General features: G+C 39.9%; 1 protein-coding gene across 1 annotated transcript in view; it reads right to left on the bottom strand.

Moving 5' to 3' along the window:
* The window catches only part of st6galnac5a (ST6 (alpha-N-acetyl-neuraminyl-2,3-beta-galactosyl-1,3)-N-acetylgalactosaminide alpha-2,6-sialyltransferase 5a), a 44,777-nt gene extending 34,830 nt beyond the window's left edge, over positions 1–9,947 (bottom strand). Inside the window, exons 1-2 of the mRNA XM_035670080.1 lie at positions 9,811–9,947; positions 8,723–8,932 (exon numbers count right to left, since the gene is read on the bottom strand). Coding sequence (XP_035525973.1) covers positions 8,723–8,932; positions 9,811–9,825 — 225 coding nt within the window. The 5' untranslated portion in view covers positions 9,826–9,947. The remainder of the gene's footprint in view (positions 1–8,722; positions 8,933–9,810) is intronic.
* Between the last annotated feature and the right edge of the window lie 11,256 nt (positions 9,948–21,203).

The raw sequence follows: 21,203 nt of genomic DNA, 5'->3' as shown, positions 1-21,203 counted from the left end.
TAGTCTAGCCAAAACATATTCCCTCATTTGGTGTTCTGATTATGGTGGGCAAGATTGCTGGCTAGGAGTCAGTAAAATCTAGTGACTATGGTGACTATGAAGGCCACAGCATATGAATCATATCTCATTAAACCATTAAGAGAATCCTAATTCCCTCTGTAGAAGCACCTGCATTTGTTTCTACACTTATTGAGTCATATTATTTGCTGTAGTTTGTTTGTCTGTAGCTACAATTAGACTTTTTTCAGTGCAGTGTATGATGAAATTGTTCTGAGAGAGTATGGACTATCTACAGCGTCTGTTTTACACTACAGAGCTTTGGGGTCCCATGACAGACCCTGCTGTTGATATAACCTGAATTAATGTGTAGTCCCTCCAGCAGAGAGGAAGGAACAGGGGGCGGAAGCAGCTCTGTATGCGCCCAGGAAAAATGCTTACTTTTCAACAGCACTGAAGGTGCAATCAGTAGGCACGTCAGTGAGAGTGTGAGACCAAAGAACCTTCACTGAACAACCATGACAATGTCTCCTCAATGGGGGGGATGATGGGATATACATCAAAGTACGCTCTGTAATTGGGACTGTTTCGACTGATGGCCTCGTGGTACAGGCAACGATTTAATGTCACATCAGCAAAACGCTACAGGAGGCTGTTTCTTTCTTTGTGGCTTTCTAGTGCTTACACTCGAGGTTTCCTCTACAACTTTTGCTTTGTCATTTCTTGTTCTACAAAAAAACTTTGCCAACTTTGACACAGTCCTGCTCCTTTGCTCTATTTTTGGCCAAGAAGCTCATTGTTTTGGCAAACGCCAGTTCTCTGTAATTAATAACCTTGGTATCCAATATGTTTCTAACCTGGGGGCGATGGAATGCTCATGGCATATAGAAAGAGATTACGCCAAAATACAAGTAACAGTTTCATCATTCCTCTCTCCCACCATGGAGGACATGCTCATTAATCACGCCTAAAGAGCTGAGTAATGTAGCTGGCCTTGTGGGTCTGTGGAGCCAGAGGAAGAAAAAGCAAAGAAATTGGGTTTTATTGCGATACTTCCTGCCAGCCGTCTCTTTGCATTCGCTCTCAATGAAGGTGGAGGGCGGTGGCGGCCTATCATCTATCTCCTGATTTTGTGCCAAAGTTGTCATCCATTTATCATAATTTAACCTTTTTAGAGCCTCCACAGGTCTCTTAGGGGCCAAACAAGTAGAGCACTCCACAGGCTACAGCTTACCAAGCACCAAAGGTTAAAACACGCAGAAGCATGAAATCACCATTCAGCTCATGACACATGCCTCAAGAAATTTACCTCTACTTCCTTTATGTTAAAAATATATGACTTCACCAATGATTCCCTAACCACAGAATGCCAAAAGGCACCGAGTGTGCGAGGGAATGCTTATCGAGAGGCAGCATCCCCCTCCCCCTCCGACTCTTCATCCATAATTGCTTTGCAGGCCTGCTTTGGAAAGAGCCTGAAGCTGTGTTATGTTTGGCAGGAGCAGAATGCACTGGAGATAAGTTGAAATCCAAGACTATGCCCCAATTGGGACCACTGGGGCATAACGAAACTACTATTCTTTTCTTTTCAGTCGAAACGGAGCATTTTTAGTATTCTAACAAGGTTCCTGCTAAAAAAAATAGTGGTTATCTCTCGTTAATGTTTGCTGCAGTTCGCGCTGTAATTTAAAACTCAAAATGGTACAAAACACAAAGACGTACCTTACATATGCATGCACACACACACAGACCTGCAGACTTCGCAAACACTGTAAGCTCACATAAAATGACTACAGAGTCTTTTGCCATAACGGCCTAATTGGGGAGTTTTCTTTCTCGCTATCCAGCTGGCTGATTGCATAGCAAAATCCTAATGAACGGTGAAAAATGGCTTTGTTGCTCAGAGAAAACCATAGAAGATGTGGCTGTCTGAGATGAAATATTAAACATCTCACTTCTCCAGCTGTCACTAAAGCTGTGGTTGGGAGAAGGATGCCTTGTCATGTCTCCTTGGCACAGATGGCTTCGTTCTCCTTGGCTCATGCCTTTAGGCAAAGTGTACTTCGTCAGTGAGTATTTGCAGCCCAGATATATCTAAAACTGACTCTGTCCAGAGTTTGTGCAGAAGAATCTGCTTTGTACATTTCTTGTGTCATCACAGTGGGATTGTGTGGAGCAGCACAACAGTTTCTGGCTTCTTTTGTTTTTGCCTTACAAGCGATGTGGCTGTAGGGGTGGCAATGTAGGACCATTGCTTGGATGATCAGTTGGTTCAACACTTTAGTCCAGACTGAAATATCTCAACAACTTTTGGATGGATTGCCATGAAATCTGGGGCAAACATTCATCATTCCCACAGGTTGAATCATGCGAACTTTGGTGACTTTTTGTCTAGAGCCACCAGCAGGTCAAAAGTTTCACTTCTTCCGTGAAATCTTCGTCCTCAGAGAACGACTCCTAAAGACTTTGGTCATCCCCTGACTTCTCCTGTAGCACCACCATGAGGTTTACATTTGTTTTTTGAGTGTAATGTCTCAAACAGGGGAAGAAATCTGTAAGGGTGGCATGAGGTAGCAGCCTCCACATTTAGAAAAAGCTTTCCTCCCCAGCTGCCTCCCCAGTTAGACATACTGACATACAGACATACTTGGAAAAATGTAAATGCTTTCCTAATGTGCCACAACCATTGTAATGTTTTGAGTTAAAATTTCTTAATTTGGAGGGATTTACAAGCAAATATTGATATATATGTGATTGTTTGCCATTAAATCTGCATAATTCTGCCACCCCTTAAAGTCTCCATGCCACCCTCTGGCAAACCCCATAAATATTTCTCTAGATCCGCCCCTGACATTTTGCAGATACATAAATGTTCCCCCTAAGGATAAATTGCAATCACTTCGGTGATTCCTTGACTTTACATTTAGCACCATCAACAGATGTTGTTTATCACCAATTACCCTCAAAACAAATGACATTCCCATGAGCCTTAGCTGTACTTTGTGTTTAGTTCTAATTAGCAAATGTTAAACAAAACACTGTAAACCAATATGGTAAATACTACCTGCTAAACATCACAATGTTGGATTTTCACTGGCTGTAGACTTTTTGTCTTGTTTGCTAAGAAGCCATGGGTTTGACTTTTAATCATATGAAAGAATCTTTTGTCTTGTTTAACAGGAAGTCAGCCCAGTTCATCCCTTTCCAGCATGACATCAGGGTGCCCCTCATGTTTGATAAGACTCCTCACTCTCGTCTGCGCCAAAATCTCCTCCATTACTCCTCCACCTGTCTTGCAGGATATCAGTTAGAAATCTGCATGATACTGGTGTCAGAGAGGCAATAAGAGTGTTGGCTACACCGTCTCGTCCTTCCTTCTCAACAGAGAGACAGGCGAGAGTGGTTTCCTGTCCTCCTCCTCCTCCTCCTTCTCCTCACTGACAAAATAAAACGGAGGATACTGCTGGAAGAAAGGAAACCCCTTGGGATTTCACTCTCTATCTTTCGCTTACGTGTAGGTTCCTGCCTCCTTCTGCACTCTTGTCTCATTCTCTCAGGCTGAACCTTTCACGGGTCCTGTATTCTCTTTTATCATTCTCTCCGTCCTTACCCTTTCCTAGTTTTGTCCTCTTTTCTCATTCTCTTTGCCCTTACTCTACAAGAGTTTCTCTCCCTTTTCATCTTCTTCCCAAGTTTCTTTCTTTGCTTCCTTATCTCATCCCTCTCCTCCACAGTCTTCAGAGCGCATGTACAGGCCAACCACTGCTGCTGCATAGCTAGAAATAAATTACCCTTCATTCTGACCTAAATCAAACATGTTGCATTGACAAAACATGGATTTACATGGACTGTCAGTAACATACAAAAAATATGAGGATTAAAAAAAACGTTCAGTGTTCTGGCAAAGATTTTGGCATCTTGGCCAAAAGTCTGTAGAAAACTTACAGGCTTCAAAATGTTTTCTGGGATGTTATGAGTTGAATACTCTGGTGGAAAATAAAGTGAAATGGTCAAAGGCTGACTGGCACTGCACCCTGCGTGCCAGCCAACTGATATCTTGGAAAGATCAATATAGCAGAGAGGTCAGCAGGCAAAGATGAAGAAGACAAATGTTCATGTCAGAGTATTTTTTCCAAACACTGATCATTCAGCATTGCAGGAAAAAATATGAGGCAAGGCCAACAACTTTTTCACTTTTCCAGAAATTTCATCCATGCTGTCAAACCACTGGGAAAACACAATGGCTCACAAAACTGAATGCAGAGTATTTGAAGGTTGTACTGCATTATGCACTATCACATGCTGTGGTAGCAAAGTGCATTCAAATCATAAAGTATTGATTACAGCTTGCAGTGGCTGAATGTGAAGGGTGACATAATAACAGGTTTGAAGAAGTATAAATGATGTTCAGTGGAGCTGTGGCCCTAATTGATGTCCCTTGTCACCAAAATGTCAATAAGTTTATTGCCAAGAGAAAAAATAAATTGGTGGTTTACTTACGATGCTCGGCTTCTCCTGCCAGTGGGGGAAAATCAATTCTCATCCATAGCTGGGTTTACTGACGCATTACAGACAAATCCTCATCAAATCAAAACACACATGGTCACTGAATATTGGCATTTCAGGCAGTGAGGAAAAAGATGCTGCTGCGTGTCCCGTCAGCTGTCTTAAAGTATGACTGACTCATTTCATATGAGCTCAACTTTTGAGAGCCGTGACTTTGCTGTGAAATAATTCAGATTGGAAAAGCAAAAGCAAAACAGCCTCCGGCACATTGACCGCGGCTCTGGACAAATATTAAAGGTCCAGTGTGAAAGATTTAGGAGGACCTATTGGCAGGAATGGAATATAATATTCATAAGTATGTTTTCATTAGTGTATAATCACGTTATTTTAGAATGAGTCATCTTCATCTACAAAAGGGAGAGGGTCCTCTTCTGTCCACCATGTTTCTATGTTTCAGTAGCCTAAAACAGACAAACCAAACACTGGCTCTAGATAGGGCATCTTGCGTTTTTTTTGAGTTTCATGGCCACCATAGTTTCTCTTACATCAGGGGTCTCATCCTTAAATTTGCTTGGCGCCACTGGTAGTATTGTCATCTCCTAGGGGGGCCACTTCAGTGTTGAAGTAAGTGCAATATTCTAACTAAGATAATACAAACAGCAGCTTCTATACATTTTATATTATCATTTTATATAATCTTTATTGTTTGCAGCCAAATAACAGATAAAAGTCAAAACCATTTCTTTTAAATGTATATGAAGGGGTATTTTAAATTGATATGAAACAACTAGAATTAAATAAAATAATAATAATTATTAATTATTTTATTAGGATTATCCTGGATTTTTGATGTCGACGAGAGTTTGAGATCCTTGTCCTACACACTTGGAGGCGAGGGGTATTCAGTTGAATGAAATCTGTAATCTCACCTCTAGATGTCACGAAATGCTACACACTGGACCTGGATTTTAATGTTTGGTACCACACAAGGTCCAACATTCATCCCAGAACATTAAAGGTTTACACACTGAAATGGAAATCCTGTTCTTGGGCATGGCTCCTATTGGTTAGGAAAAAACTAACTTCACTCAATAATTATTGAGATGTGTGGGAGACAGAGCTCTACACTGGAGTCCATTAGTGCAACTCAAGAGACAAACAGGCTGTGCAGAAACTCAGCCTAAACCAATTATCTAAACCAAATTATCTAGATGTGAAAACAAAGATGAATGTACATGAAATGTTTGTTATAATTGTCCATTCTACAGTGTACTTACTATATTTATATAATTCCTTTCTGTGGCTCTATAAAGAGCCGGATATACTCCAAAACTGATGAAGACGTGGTCAGCTGATGTTTATGCATTCTCCATTTAGCTGCACAGTGTGTCTGCTTAAGGAGCATGTTTACACATAGTTGTTGGCACACACTGGTAATTAATTCCAAACTGCATGTGAGACAGTGCATGTGGATCCTTGTGACTGAACTGACTTTTTTGCACCTCATTCAAACATTAACCTTCACAGGCACTAACCCTAACCTAAACCTAATTCTAAATTTACCCCAAAAAACAAGTCCTATAGGACTTATAAGCACTGAGGACAGGATTAATTACCCTCCATCCTCAGGGGTTAAAGCGCCGACCATAAACTACAATGTCTCTGGTTGTCATCTGACTGGGGTCATTAGTTGTGTTATTTTCAGTCTTCAACTCCCGCTATTTCAACATCTTCCCTGTCAAGGTCTAAAACTTCACTTACAGATAGAACATTAGTTCAGCTAATAAATGCTTCTAACAGTTCCAGCAATACTTTTATTGTTTCCGATGTGTCTTTGTACAGTATGTCATTCGTAAAAGTGAACTGTGAATTCACTGTACACACAAAAGTTTTCCAAGATGCATTTTCTTACAGAGCTGAGCAGCTCAGAGGGGAAACTTGAAACTGCAGTGGGCAATTTAAAAATACACAATGAAAATGCCTCTCTGTTGTTTTTATTTAATGCTTTTTTTCTTTCTCTTGTCTTCCAAGGTCTTCCTTCCTTTCGTACTATATGCTGTTGCAAAGGAGGAATTGGAAATTTACCACAAGTTGCCATAGCACTTCTGCGTGTAGGCGACCAAGCTTAGCAGAGAGGAAGGGAGGAACAAAGACACGTAGAACTCAGATGACCCTTGTTTGAACACATAATATAACAGTGCTAGCCAAACCCTGATTGGTTGTTTGATTCAAACTGGGTGAAGTTTAAAAAAAAACTAAATACAAAAGCGCGAGTGCTCACAGAAAAACACTTAAATTAAATATTGTTAGCAACACTGGTTAAAATTAGTTTATTCAAACTAAATTATAATTAAATAATATTGACTACTGCAGCTTTTAAGTAGACAAACATTTCTCCTGAGAAAACTTTTCAGTCATCAATATTAAAAGTTTCAACACTTGTTGGTTTCTGCAATAAGATTTATTTTAATGAATAATACTTTCCACCTTCTGCCAACCTGCATTACTTTGTCACAAGATTAAAAGACTCTTCAGAGCCCCTGGTGTTTAATTTAGAAAAAGTTAATTTACCAGCCAGGCTACTTTTTCTGCAACAGGAACAATGTGTTGACTTCCAAATCTGTCCAGCTGATACGTGTTCATGCTGCTTATGTGTCTCATGCACACAGCAACAGCCTCTTGTAAGAGCTGACAGGAGGCAAGTCAAATTACTCATATGCAAATCAACCTGTGACATAATCTCATGATTTAACACATGTTTTCAGCTGCCAAAAGATCTCTCTTTTGTAAGAGAGGTGGTAGAACGGATGAGCCCATTCAAGTGTCATCAGTCTTGCCATGGATGGATTACTGAATGGGCCTAACAGAAACAGGCCCAGCAGCCCAAGTGACCCCTCGGGGCCCTGGGCAGAGCCTCTGACCGAAGTGACTGTTTTTCTTGTCAGATAGTCCATGAAATGACTACAAGGGGACACAAAATGACTTTGAAGAGATGCAAAATTACTACAAAGAGATGTAAAATGACTATATAGAAACACAAAATGACTGCAAGGACACAGAAAATGCCATCAGAGAGTCGTAAAAACAACTGCAAAGGAACACAAAACTGCTACAAAGGGATACAAAATAACTAAAGAAAAACAATATGACTAAGGTAAGATGCAAAAAGAGAATGCAAATTGATACAAAGACACGCAAAAACTACTCCAGAGAGACACAAAATGACAGTACAGACACAAAGGTTGGTGGTTATAAAGAGCCACCAGCTCCAAAGAAACACAAACTGATCATACTGAAGGATAGCAAACTTCCAGAAAAAAGGTAGCATACTGATTGATTTTCTTACTTTAATTGTGCAAACAAACTAACTTTTTGACACCACTGTGTCTTCATCAGAGTCTAAACATTATAGTCTGCGAATCAATCAGCGTGCTCCAGTCTCTCTTTTTCCCCACTTGAGTGTCTCGTGTCTTGTACAGAGGCCCATTGTCTCATAATCTGTCAATGAGACCAGCCAAAATCATTTCTCTAAATTGTAAGCATCTTAAATCCAATGGTTGGAGAACTGTTGCATCCATCATTTGGCTCAGTGGTGCAGACCACTTCACACACCGCCCAACAGCCCATCAACCAGATTGCCTGCAGTGAAGAACGCTGTCTTGTATGTAGCCTAAAAAAATCCTTTACAAGGTGATTAGGTCTGCTTAACTTGCAGTGCCTTTCGCTCGCCAGTACTCACATTGATTGTTTTCTCCTGGCTTGGTAAATAGATGGAAGTCAGTACACCCCAACAGTGACGTCAGGGTTCACCTAGCTGCAGGTCTCCTGGGCTTATCAATTAGAGCGTAAGAATGCAGCCAAGGATTTCATTTGTAGCCTAAGCTGTTATTAGTAACGACAGGTGGGTATTGAGTGTGGCGCAACACTGTGCTGGAGAAAATTGTGATAAATGATGAGGGGGAGGCTCTCTCTCTCTCTAAAGAGCTGTGCAGATAGATGACTGCTGGTCATTAGACAGGAGGAAGGTGTGTGTGTGTGTGTCTGTGTGTGTGTGAGGAAGAGGAGGTGAGGATGCAGTGCAGAAATGGGTTCCTAATGCAAGAAAGTAGAAGTGGATCCACTTTCTTTCATCTACTTTGCAGTGCATTTAACCACACACACACACTCACATGAAACCATTCCTCCTTCCCTTCCCCGCATTACAGCCACATCTGTTTACCTTATGGTCGATGATGCCACTGTATCCCTGGAGGACCGGGGGATGAGGCTTGGCCACCCTGACGGAGGCTTCAGTGGGCCGCCGCAGCTGTTCATGCTTTCGGATGTGAGTGTCGTTAGAGTCCCTGGAAGCGCCGTTGAAGCTGCCGTTGTACACCAGGAACAAGCTGGCGCACAGGAGAAGCACGAGAAGCACCGCTATCCCATGGCGCTGCCGCAAAGACACAAGCAGATGCTGACAAATTAGCCCCTGTTGCACTGGACTGAGTTTAGGCTGCAGCTATATGACAGGTGAGAGGCTGCCTCCTCTCTGCACGGACATCTTCATCATCATCCTCAACTGGTTTGTCAATAAAAAACCTTAACTTCCTGTCATTCATGTCACGTGCGACTAAAACTTATATATATATCCCCCCCAGCTCTTATCGATTTGATTTAAGGGCACAGGCCTGATCGTGACATTGACAAGATGTCAGGCTGTTAATGATCTTTACTTAGTTTGCATGCATGCATTTTAATGCTCAGGTGCGTTCAGGAGCAGCGGTGTCTCATCTCAGTGAAAGCTATAAAGTAAAAGTTCATATCGATATCCCGACCTTGTGGGTCAAAAAAGGTGCTTCGGTCTCAGCTGCCACGGTTATAAATCTATATTAAATTACAGATGCAGGAGATAAGCCGCTCATGACACTTTTGATTTGTTTCGTGGCACACAGCCGAGCGAGGAGTGATGGATGTGTGTGTATTGTTTTATTATTTCACAGCTGTCTAAAATGAGGCAACGTGCTATTCTAACTATATTAAAGAAATACAATTTCATGCACTTTTATTTTTATTTTTTTTATATATGCATCTGCATTAAACACCCCGCATGTTCCACGCTGTAGTATTCATTCTAAGAAAGAAAAAAACGGAGCTTAGTGCCAAACAGAGCGCACAGCTGGATGCCTATTGTTCACATCCTAATCTTTTGATCCGACAGAGTACACACAGCGGCGTTATGGCGATCTGAGCGCACTTCACAGAACAATGCTGGATTTCAAAGCGAGCACAAACAGTTTGCCTATAGGGCTACATGGCAGAGACCTTTACCATAGGTGTCTTCATTTTGCGGCGGGCTGTCTTATCGCTGCGGCTCAGTGCGTCTGACTCCACTTTCTCTCATGGTCCAGCGGCATCTGTTCGCATCACGGATCCACTCCAGTCCGTCTGCACTGTGCCAGCCCGCCTGCCGCTGCCTGTGTGTCTTCAGACCGGAGCCCAGGCGCAATTCATACTGTGGAGACCGAGGCGACAGATGTTCACTATTGTACCTCTGCTGGGTCTTAAAACCCCCCGATTTTGAGAGGCTGACGAGTGGAGGCGCAGCGCAGTTAATTAAAGAGACTACCTGCAAGAGGGTGATAAGGCCGTTTTGTTTAATGGTTATTTCCTGCTGAGCAATATTTGATGGAAATCTCTGCTCGGAATACTCTGGAGTACAGTGAATACACGACATGTCATCTTCTGACGCCTGCTGCATGAAATATGAGCTGGATTATGAATGCAAGAGAAGTTATACAGCAGTAATAATATCCTGGAAAGCACACTGACACCGAGTCTGTTAATCAGTGGTGGAATGAAACTGTATTGTTGTTCAAGTTGTGTACTATATTTAAGGCACTTGAATTTTAGTATTTTGTGTCACTGCAAACTTCCACCGCAGGGAAACATTGTTCTTTTTTACTTCACTACACTTTATCTGACAGGTACTGTAGAAATTAGTTTAGTTAGTAAGTTTACACACAAAACATAAAATAGGCTTATAAAATATGCCAACATTTATAAATGTATTGTATTTAAAATGCTGCTTACACATTACTGCACCAGTAATCTAACTATATTTATTCACAGGGGGCAGTTTTATCCACTATGATACTTTTACTTATGATACTTTAAGTACGTTTTGCTAAAAATACTCATTTTAAATGCAATACTTTTACTACTTTAAATGCATCAAAACACTGATTTAACAGCTTTTGACCCACCTCCTCTTGATTGTGATCAGTTTTCCAATTTGTCTTTGACTGCACACTTAATTCTCTTATTTAAGTGAGTTCTATATAAATATGGTTTGCTTGCCTGCAATACTGAAACAAATTAAAAACCATTTAGCTATATTGTCACGAAATACCTTTTCATTTGTATTATTTTACAATTCTTAATTTTGATATGATATACATTCCTGATAGCAAGGAAAAAGTTTTTATTTCCATTTTACGTTGAGCCAACTTACCTGCATTATCCCTAAATGGGACTATACAGATAAACAAACAGTTTTAGTTCAGCTTTAAAACTATTTTCAGTGTTTGATCAACATTATTGCAGCATGGAGCTCTGGTGCTGAATCTGTGCTATGCCTCTTTCATTGTTGTGTCTATGTGTGTGCTGTAGCCCTCTGTGTATTAAAGTCCCCTTTATACTTATAGAACAATAGATTCACAGTACAGAAAATAGCCATTTGTTTTTTTTGCCACACTGAAACAACAAATAACTTCTTAAAAGCTTTTAAATTTGCAACTCTGAACTCTGTGTGGTGTCCTGAAAGTGATGCATTTTATGTTTCAAGCTGTAGCAGCAGCAGTTTAGCATAAATATTAATAAACCGCTAGCTATATGCCGGCTCCAGAGCACTTTTAAAGACAAAGTTCAAAGGACTTCACAGAGCAGCAGAAAGAGCAGACTACCAAACCAAAAACAGCAGGAACAGTCCCAAGGACCGTCAACATAACGTATATTATACAGTTGTTGGTATCATAAAATAACACTTTACTTTACAGGTCCACTACCTTCTCATCATTGCTAGAATGTTTACTGCAACTAATTATTATTTCCATTATGGATTAATCTCCTTGTTTTGTTGAACCAATAGACCAAAGCTCAAAATTATTAAAAAAGAAATTAAAATAATTAAAAGGAGCAAATCACATTCACTCTCATATTTGAGATGCAGGAACCATGAAAATGTTTCGCATTAAAAATTACAATTATAAAAATAGTTAAATAATAGGGGGAAAAAAGCACAATGTTTTCCTCTGAAATGGAGTGGTGTAAAAAGCAGAAAGTGGCATGAAAAGGACCTCAAATTTGTACTTGAGTAAAGTACTTGGCATGGGTCGGACTGGTTGGATTGACTTAAAATAAATAGTTGTAATGAAGGAACGTGTCACCCAGTGCCCCACTGTGACTGGTTTCTGGATGACAATCGAGGTCTATGGCTCACAGGAATAAACTGTATCAGTACAGAATAAAGAATATTTACAGACTTATCCTTTTAAGAGTTTCTATAATGACATCATTAGGTATCCTCCGGTCACTATGCCTGCAGCCTCCACATGTTAATCCACCCCACAATGGAAAGTTACACCACATATAACAATGCATTAAATCTGGAGTGGAGCTGCTGCATGTTTCACCCCCATTTGCCAGTGATTGTGCATAATCTGCTTATGAGAGAAAAAACAAGGTCCTCATGGGAGATGCAAGGGAGACTTCCCAGAAGCAATAATCCACATCAGTGTCACTGGGGGAATAATGTGCAATAACACAGCATAAGGTTGGAAGGCTCAACAACAACGACAACAACACATCAGACAAACAATTTCAAAGAAAGGCCATCTTTGAAGTGTGCACTTACTGAAGGGCAGTGAAAGGGCAGGAGGATGCCGAAGATTTAACAGGCATATTTAGGGAAATGTGGGAAATTTTTAGAGGTAACCATTGAATAAGTCTTCATTTATTTATGGATATACTTTTTGGCTGTTTTGAGCTGCGGTTGTGTTGGATTTTACACCCACATAATCTTTGTGATATAAAAACTGTAATATACCCAATGACCAGACCACTCAGTGCACCTTCCAAAGGCTTAAAAGAGAACATAGCCTGTTTTTATGTTTATAGTTCCTCTTGGGAAACAGAACTAAAGTGTACCAAAAGTTCAACAAGCACTTAGTAGAAAACACGACTTCTACATGGCAACACCTGCACTTTAATTCCCCCAGAGCTGCTAAACTGCTCGTTTTTGTATAAAGTCACTCAAGAGGAGTAAATAATAAAATTGGAAACTGAAAATGAATCCAAGTTTTCAATGTGCATCAGTGTGCAAACTATTACTATGGCTTTTGAGGTAGGACCACAAAACAGAAAAATGAATAATGGTAATCCAGCCTACAGACTAAGTGGGACTAAGAACATTTTTGTTTTTGTTTTTTCCAGATTTTTGAGATAAACTGCAGTTTATGATATTGTGCCGCCAGGCTTTGATGGTGATATGCAAGAATAGCACGCATGCTGGTGTCTTTATAAAGTGAATTAGTGACGAATCAGCCTCATGTATGAATCATACATCAATAATAGCCTAATTTTATGCATGATCCATGACTCTGCGGGTGCAGAAAAATAGAAATACATTGCAAAAAAATCATATTGTCAATATGCCATGTTCCCCTAAACTACCCTGTATTTCATATTATGAACAGGAGGTAGCTGCTCACAGACATGGATTAACTGAATGCTTTTATATTTTAATGGTTATTTTGTTGTGGTATTTAATACTTCAAAAAGGATTTAAATGAAAGGATTTTTTTTCACTCAAATGTCAATTTGGAAATACTACGATTACTACAGCTAGAATGTTAGACTGGTGTTTATAAATTATGCATGACTGTGTTGTAAGATAAAAGGATCAAACCTGCAGTGTAAGTTTGTACAACTGTTATAAAACCAGAGACAGAGGAGTCAGTGGTTGTAGCTGCTCCAGTTAAAGTAGTAAGTGCTTTTTTCTTTCTTTTCTATGTGCTATTAAAAGTCTGTGCTTGTAATTCTGCTGGAGTAATTTCTCTTTTTTACCACTGCCTTTCACACCCAATGACCCAAGGGGAAACACTGAGAAAATGTGCACAAAATAACTCCAGTTTTAGTGAACTTTAACTCAAGTCATTTTCAAAACAAGTCTCACTATGAGTATTCATGAGGGGCCAGTTGCAGATCACTGCTGTGTGGGTGGCTCAGCCCACTCCTACCATGACGATTAGGCCGTGAGCAGTCATACAAATTTAAAATGTAATAACCAGGCAAGCATCCTGACATGCAAGCAGCACCAGCAGCATGTTGATCGATGTTAATGGTCCTCATAACACTGAGGTTACGGCATTCACAGAGCAGCGTCTGATCGTCAGGGCCAGCTCGGTGATGGCGGTGAGGTTACTGTGAATGAAAGCTTCCGCTGCTGAGCACGTGGATAGCGATGGATGCTGATCAGCAGGTGTTTACGATGCCTATAACATGCAGGGGGGCTCAGACACCTACTTATTGCCTGTCGTAGGCCGTTACATGGTTGATTGTCAAGGATCCGCACGGTGCTATATTTCTCCCTTTTATGTTCTCTCTAATCTGCTGCAGATCTGTTTCCTACCTCTGATTTATGAGTGAAAGCTGCTCCCCGTGGTGCTGCAAGAGGGGGACCTTGACAAGGGAATCTGACTGGCTTTTTGTCCTTTCCATAATTAGAGAGTAGTATCCAATTCACCCTGTTCATTACCCCTGGGCCTAGAGACAAATGATGAGGAGGCCTGCTTTAATGCAGGCTCACTGGCTGTCCCGTTCGGGGTGAATAAGCAACAGTGCATACAAGAGGATGGGAGATGGGAGATGTATTCATGAGGTATCATATTACACAAAATGTAAGTGGGAATTTCTTTTTTACTTCACACATCCCTCTCAGAAATTATCTGCATGTTTCGCCAGAGGACTGAAAACAAGGCCACAATGACTGAGTGTTTAAGCACAGTGGTAGACAAATTAATCCGGTACAAAGAACTGTACGTGTCTCTGTAATGTTATGATTAACTATCCCTGGCCTTCATACATAGCCAGCTTTGTGAGGAGGTTAAGGCTTTCTGGACGTAAAGACTAGAAGGACCTTGAATGTGTTCTAAACCTCCCTATTATGCAGGGAAAGAGAACTGGCCTGTCATTTTGGACATTGTGACTGCCTCCTTTTATGATGTGATTGTCGATATAAGCTGAGACAAGGTAAGGTTTCTGTAAAAAGGACCAATGTGGAGGATTTAGAGACATATATTGCATTGCAGATTTCAACCAACTTCCTACGACAATAGTGTTTGAACTCCCCCTGTCCTACAAGCTCCTAGTGGGGAAAGCAAATAGGACAATAATGGCAGCTTGTAGTTAATACAGTTAGCATTTGCAGCAGTGCACCGGTAAGTGACTCCCTGTGTTACAAGTGAAAAGTGTTGCAACAATCCCCTAACACTTTTGTCCCGGTGACTAATGGAGTTTGACATCTGGTTTTGTTTTTCTGCGATTATCCAACTAATGAAAAGTGGGTAGAGTAAGACTTTGCTCATCCACAGTTAGTCTGCTAGCACTTGAAGTCGACTATCAGGGGGCCATTTGTGCCAATAGATACTCCTAAATGTTACACACTGGACCTTTAAGTTTGTGGTGTGAGACTGCACTCTGTACTCTGATATCAGAGAATATAACTGATATAGTGTCAAATAAACATATACTCATTATGTATAAGAAATGGCAACTAAGGCTAATTGAGTCATTTTTTTTTTCACTCATCAAACTGAAGACTAACTTGAAGTTTTCTTTAACAAGCACATATATTATAAATAACACTAATTAATTTACATTAATGATAACTCTTTATAAATAATTATGTAGTCTTTTGGATTGATTGCTGGAAAAAGCTGACCTCCTTTGTTTAAATATAAAAGCACCACATTAATGGAAGCTGCTTATTATTAGTACAGAGATTCTTTATTATTACTGTAACACCATTAAATTGTGTTTGTCTAAATATTTAAATGCCATGTTTTGAAAGACAGGCCATTTGATCAACAGATATGTAATTCCTACATATTCCAAATCAATAAAAAAAATTGTATTGTCTAACTTACACAGCTCTTTCCTTCAATTCCAGTGGCCAATGGTCTGCCTAGTAAATGTTCAGGGCATTCTGCAGGGAGTAGGGGTTCAGGCAGACTGGCTCAAGGCCTGAATGAAGAGTCATGCACCATGGCTAAGTACAGGTTATGTCAGTGTGACTACAGATGCTGTCAACAATAACAAAAGTTTTCAATTCGCCAGATTTGAACAATAGTGCAGCAAAGTTATCTGAAAAGTTTACAGCTTATTCTGTTGCTCAGCTTGTGTGCTGCAATGATCACAGACCTGTAGGTATGTGAAGTTTAGTGTAGTCACATTAATATTGATAATTGCAGAGGTTGTTGCACCTACATATTTGGCAATATGTAACTTTGACTTTTTTTTTTACATCTATGGATACCAGATAAAAGATCAAATTCATATTCTGATATATATATCAACCAATGTAATATTTTTCCAGCACTTGTCTATAGTGCTAATTTCCCACACTGGTTGTATGACACAAAGCTAGCTGTAGTCCCTTTATGCTACTCCCAAAACAGAAATATAAATAGATTAATTAATATGTCAGCTGTGAATATACAGACAAAAGATAAAGACAAAGGCTGGGTAAATCCAACAAAGCTGTTAGCATCCATTTATATGCTGTTATAGTACAGTAACACAGTTACAGTTGACAGTTGACAGTTGAGAGCAGCGCTTTCGTAAAGTTGGTGATTTTTTTAATCTTTCAAATTTGGCAGGATGGTTAATAAAACCTTTTTCTTTGGTGTGAGAAACTCAGAAATCATATTTATATTTACTTTACAAAGACAAAGAACTCTCATTTTGCATTGATTCTGGCACCCCCTGTGGACAGAAGTGGTAGTGTTTCTGACACCTGATTTCATCTAATTTTGAGGGGATTCAAACCAAAAGGACAGCCTCGAGCAGAGATGAAGAGTGGGAAACAGAGTTTTCTATAACTCACTTCTTTCAAACTCCACACCCGATTTTTTACGTTGCCTTATGTTACTTGGAACTATTTTCACTCCTGCAATAATACTCTGAAAGACCTATGCTTTCAGTAGTTCCTCTTTAACAACCTAAAATATGCAAATACAGTATGGTCCTTTAACTAGGTTGGACACAGTGTCTATTGTGGTGGTTGAAACTGAAACATATTATGACCTCTTTTAATCTCTGCAGGAATGTGGGGTTGGCTCCTTGTGTGATAAACACATTGTTAACATAATATTAACAGCTGACAGGTCATTATGGGGGAAATGAATGGATTGTATTACCAGATGGGACAAAAAAATTAAGCCCATTCAGGTTGCACTGCAAGCAAATTAGAAAACAGATAGGATTTCCGAGACCGGATTCAATTAAATAACGTCAATCATCGAGACTATTCTTATGAAAATAACTCGAAGCCCAAACAATATTTAATCCTGCCCCTTTACCTAGTAAATTACAGTCATTACACCACAATCTGTTCAATTGGTGTGTATTTACAGTTAGTGTAGCAGCACCGGGACATTGTCCACCAGAGGATTTATTTGCTCTCCATGTTTGTTGACTGTGGACATGTCAAGAATAGGGTGATGGGTGTCTTTGCTCTGTGCTGGCCTTTAATTAAATTGTTCCCCCAGGCATGATGGAAGAGGGAATCTAGTTTCAGGGGTGACTGGGCCACGAGTACGGGGGGAGACCCAGCACTTTGTGAGGGCCGCACTTTGTTATGTGTGTCTGCTGGAGGTGAAACAAGCACCCAGAGTATGACTTCGCCAAATGGGAAAGCAGCTCGGTGGTGATGCATCAGTGTCCCCCGACTACTTATGCAACAGAGCAAACTCGAGGCACACATACATGGTTTATATATTACTCCATATGAGTGCTTTCCAACCTGCAAACAAGGAAAGATTTCTATAGATGTTTCATCTCCTTCATCTGTATTGTCTCCAAAAAATTTGTTTTGCAGCTAGATAAGCTAAAGTAGTCACATACCAGTTAAAACCATTTGCCATATACCGTAAAACCTAAATTAGCAAGGAAAGCAGGGTCCAAATTAGAAGCAGGTGGTTACACATTTTGACAAATACATGCAGGTCCCAATTAGATCCCTGATTTGGATTTTATAGTGCTTGGGATGTATAAAACCTCTTAAAACCCACCAGGTTGCCCGCTGGAGCGGGTTTTAATGCATGTCATTATCAATATGCTTTAAATCAAAGGGTCAGCCATCATCCAGAGTTTCAAGTTTAATTGTCAATGTTATAAATAGTTTCAGAAGTAAATTATCTCTGTATAGAATGTACATATACTTAAAAGGGGGTTTTGTTTTGTTGTATTGCATGATCTCCTAACATTTAAGTTATTGTGCAATGTCTTGGTCACAAGCAGTAACCAAACATCCTCTGTACTTTAGTAATTTAATACTGGACGTCCAGAAGAGGGGGACTCACAAGAGACAAAATCATAGCATCAAATGCCAAGATATCCTTACCTCTCGTTTTTAGTATTGGTCAAGCTCCAAAAACACTGGCTCCTATATTTCCCATAATGTAGTTCAATCATCTTTCATTTCAGCCTAAATTGCCATTGAGTTTTTATCACTATTAGAAACAATACCAGTCTAAACGACCAGGCTCCTTAGATGCTCAGTGACATGGTGAAACCTATTCCAGCTTCCAGACTGTCAAGATTGTTGAGTGGAACCATTTTTAACTCAAGTCAAAAATCATTTTTAAAGACAGTTCAGTTGTACAGTCATTGTTCTAAACTGCATGTGTTTTCCTATCAAGTTTATGTGTATTCAGGATGAGTGTTGCAAACTAGAATTGGCTATAAATGCAAAGTAGTATCTGACATTGTTACATGTTATATATTACATCTATAGAAACACACATTAATCATGTACTTCTTTCTGTTTACTTGATGGTATATGAGAAAAGCACTTTGAACATCCCTTCACCATTTGGAGGTTTTCTCTCCATGCAGCATTAAGAGAACTGGATTTATCACAACAGTTGTGTAATTCTGACAACTCTCAACAATTTAGAAGAATTTCTCCGACAGAAGGAAAAACAAGTCTGGGAAACTGATCACAACTCTTAATCAAAGTGAAGCTCTCACCTGTGATGAGGAGTCACAAGCAAGAAATGTTGGCAACCACTGCTCTACATTATCCACAAACCTTTTCTTTTCTGCTTTGAAATTTGTTTTGCTGCCTTTTTCTTCTTGGGCACGATTTTTAACCCAGTTCAGCTGAAGAACAGCATTACTCCTCCTCTTTGTTACATCAAATCTAGATGTAATGCAACTCTACCCAAAATGTTGCTGTGCTTGCTCCCATTAACATGTCCATTCTTCACTCCAACTAATGGAAATTCACATTTGGTGTACCTAAGTGCCTCTCTCCAAGTGCTGCTCTAATGTCTCATTCTCAGCCCCCTCCATTTGAATCTTTATTGAAAGTCATGCTGAAATCTAGAGACAATTTCCCCCCTGATGGTCAGTGGTTGGGAGGCAGATTACAGCTTGTGTCCAAGGTAATTTCAACACTGAGTAACTTTCTCTCCACCCTAATTTCCCCATAAACAGAACAACCTGGTCTCCTCGCCATCCATGCCAAGAGATCGGAGGCCAGACTCTCTTTAATGAAACCGTCCCCTCTCCTTTCTAATTCCATTCCCCAGTTATAACGGACTGAGGTACAGGCCAGGAGTCTGCCTCCCTCTTTGGCTGACAAACGGTTTGGCTGAATGAGTAATGGCTAATTAACGTTCTGAATGTGACTGTTTATCTGACTTTATGATCTGACTGTGTGCCAGTTTCTCTGGCCGCCTGTGCGTCGTCGGTGAGTCTATCTGAAGGCAAACCGAGCTGCAACTGACGTTAGCAAAAACCCACCAGATGCTCTGGCTGCATGCTCGGTGCTCCGATGCTGGCAGTGTGCCACTGCTCCTGCTTCACTAGGCTAATGTAAATGCACTGTCTCATCATCCAGGCCCAGAGGGAGGCACACTCGTCTGCCCCGACATGCTCACTCTCGCGGGGAGGAGCAAGTGGGCCAGATGCTGGGGAAAGCTTCCTCAGTGACGAGGGAGCTATTGGAGGTCAGGAGTGAAGGACTGCAAAACAGGGAGTCTGAAATAATTTGTAATGCTGTCTGAGAGTTCAAACGTCAAGGTAGCACTGCTTTTTAAAACAGAAGTTATTCCTTCAGGAATATATCGTACTGAAATGTGTCATTCAACACTTTTGAAATTTAAAATCTTCTTTGTAAAAGTTAACTTCACATTCAAAATGAGATCACTGAGTGGTTTATTAAGGTCTTCATTGCACAAATATTCTCTAATTTGACAGTAGCTAAGTTCCAAACTAATTTCTTTTTTTAATGCTGGCTTTGCCTGGATAAAATCCTCAATCTCTGATGCTTCGGAGACTTCGTTTTTTATTTCGTAGCAGTAACCAGGCAGGGGGAAAAGCAATTCCTGATTTGGGTGATAGTGTCCACATTTTTCTCATCAAAATCAAACAGGGTCAGTTCAACCACTTTACATAAAAACCTATTTCCACCATGCCTCTAGTGATATCCAGCCATGCAAATATTTTTGGTTTTATTTGTACAGGTTCTGAGATAACGGCCTCTGAGATTTCTGCCTCCACCCCAATACAATGAAGGGGAATAAAAGTTTATTTGTGATTAAAGTTGTTCCCTAACTTTGATTAACTTTTTCATCAACACATAAGAACCATAATGAAACACCAAATAACATCTAATAGTAAATCCTTGAAAAGAAGATATCAGAATAAATATGGACACATAAAAGTGCCCAATGCAAATGAGACAAACCAGTGCATATAAAAGGGTACAAATGATACAACATTTACAATGAAAATGGGACACATTTTCACAGTAAAAAAGAAATAAGAAATATTTACTTCCTATAATGATTCCTTCTTTATATAAGTTTAAAAAGAACACCAAACCTAATTGAGATTTTATTGATATTAAGAGACTGTCCTCACTTAAAGCACCCTAAGGGACAAATGTTTACATTCAAGTGACAAAGCCAGTGGCCGTAGTAATTAAAAAGTCAGGTGATGTGATTAAACGCTACTTACCACATGTGCCAATGTCCGGTCCAAATTCTCATTTGAATATACTCAGTGGTAGGAGAGATTTTATTTAAATGAACACAGTTGTAGAGATTCTTTGTGGTGTATGCAACACTTTTGATTTCCAAAAATACAATAAATGAAGGAATGGTAATTTTTCCACTTCCGACTGTAATAATCATCCATGACCCCATTTTAAATAATACAGAATTTAATTTGTAACCTGGTGACTGTTAATACACAGATCTGTAATCCTGGGCACATAAAACCGACAAACTATCTGCATACTGTTACTCTACTGAAAATATGTTTTGTAATTTGGGTCAATCAACCCTTAAAATACTTTTAACTTCGTATTTGTCAAACAATTCACTGTCAATCATTATGAAAGCTTTTTTAAATGGGTTAACATATGTTGTTCA

The sequence above is a fragment of the Morone saxatilis genome, unplaced genomic scaffold, assembly GCF_004916995.1.
Source record: "Morone saxatilis isolate NCDOM2014 unplaced genomic scaffold, NCSU_SB_2.0 Contig23, whole genome shotgun sequence".
Classification (NCBI taxonomy): Eukaryota; Metazoa; Chordata; class Actinopteri; family Moronidae; genus Morone; species Morone saxatilis.
The sequence above is the reverse complement of the archived record's forward strand: the minus strand, read 5'-3'. Positions and strand labels throughout refer to the sequence as shown.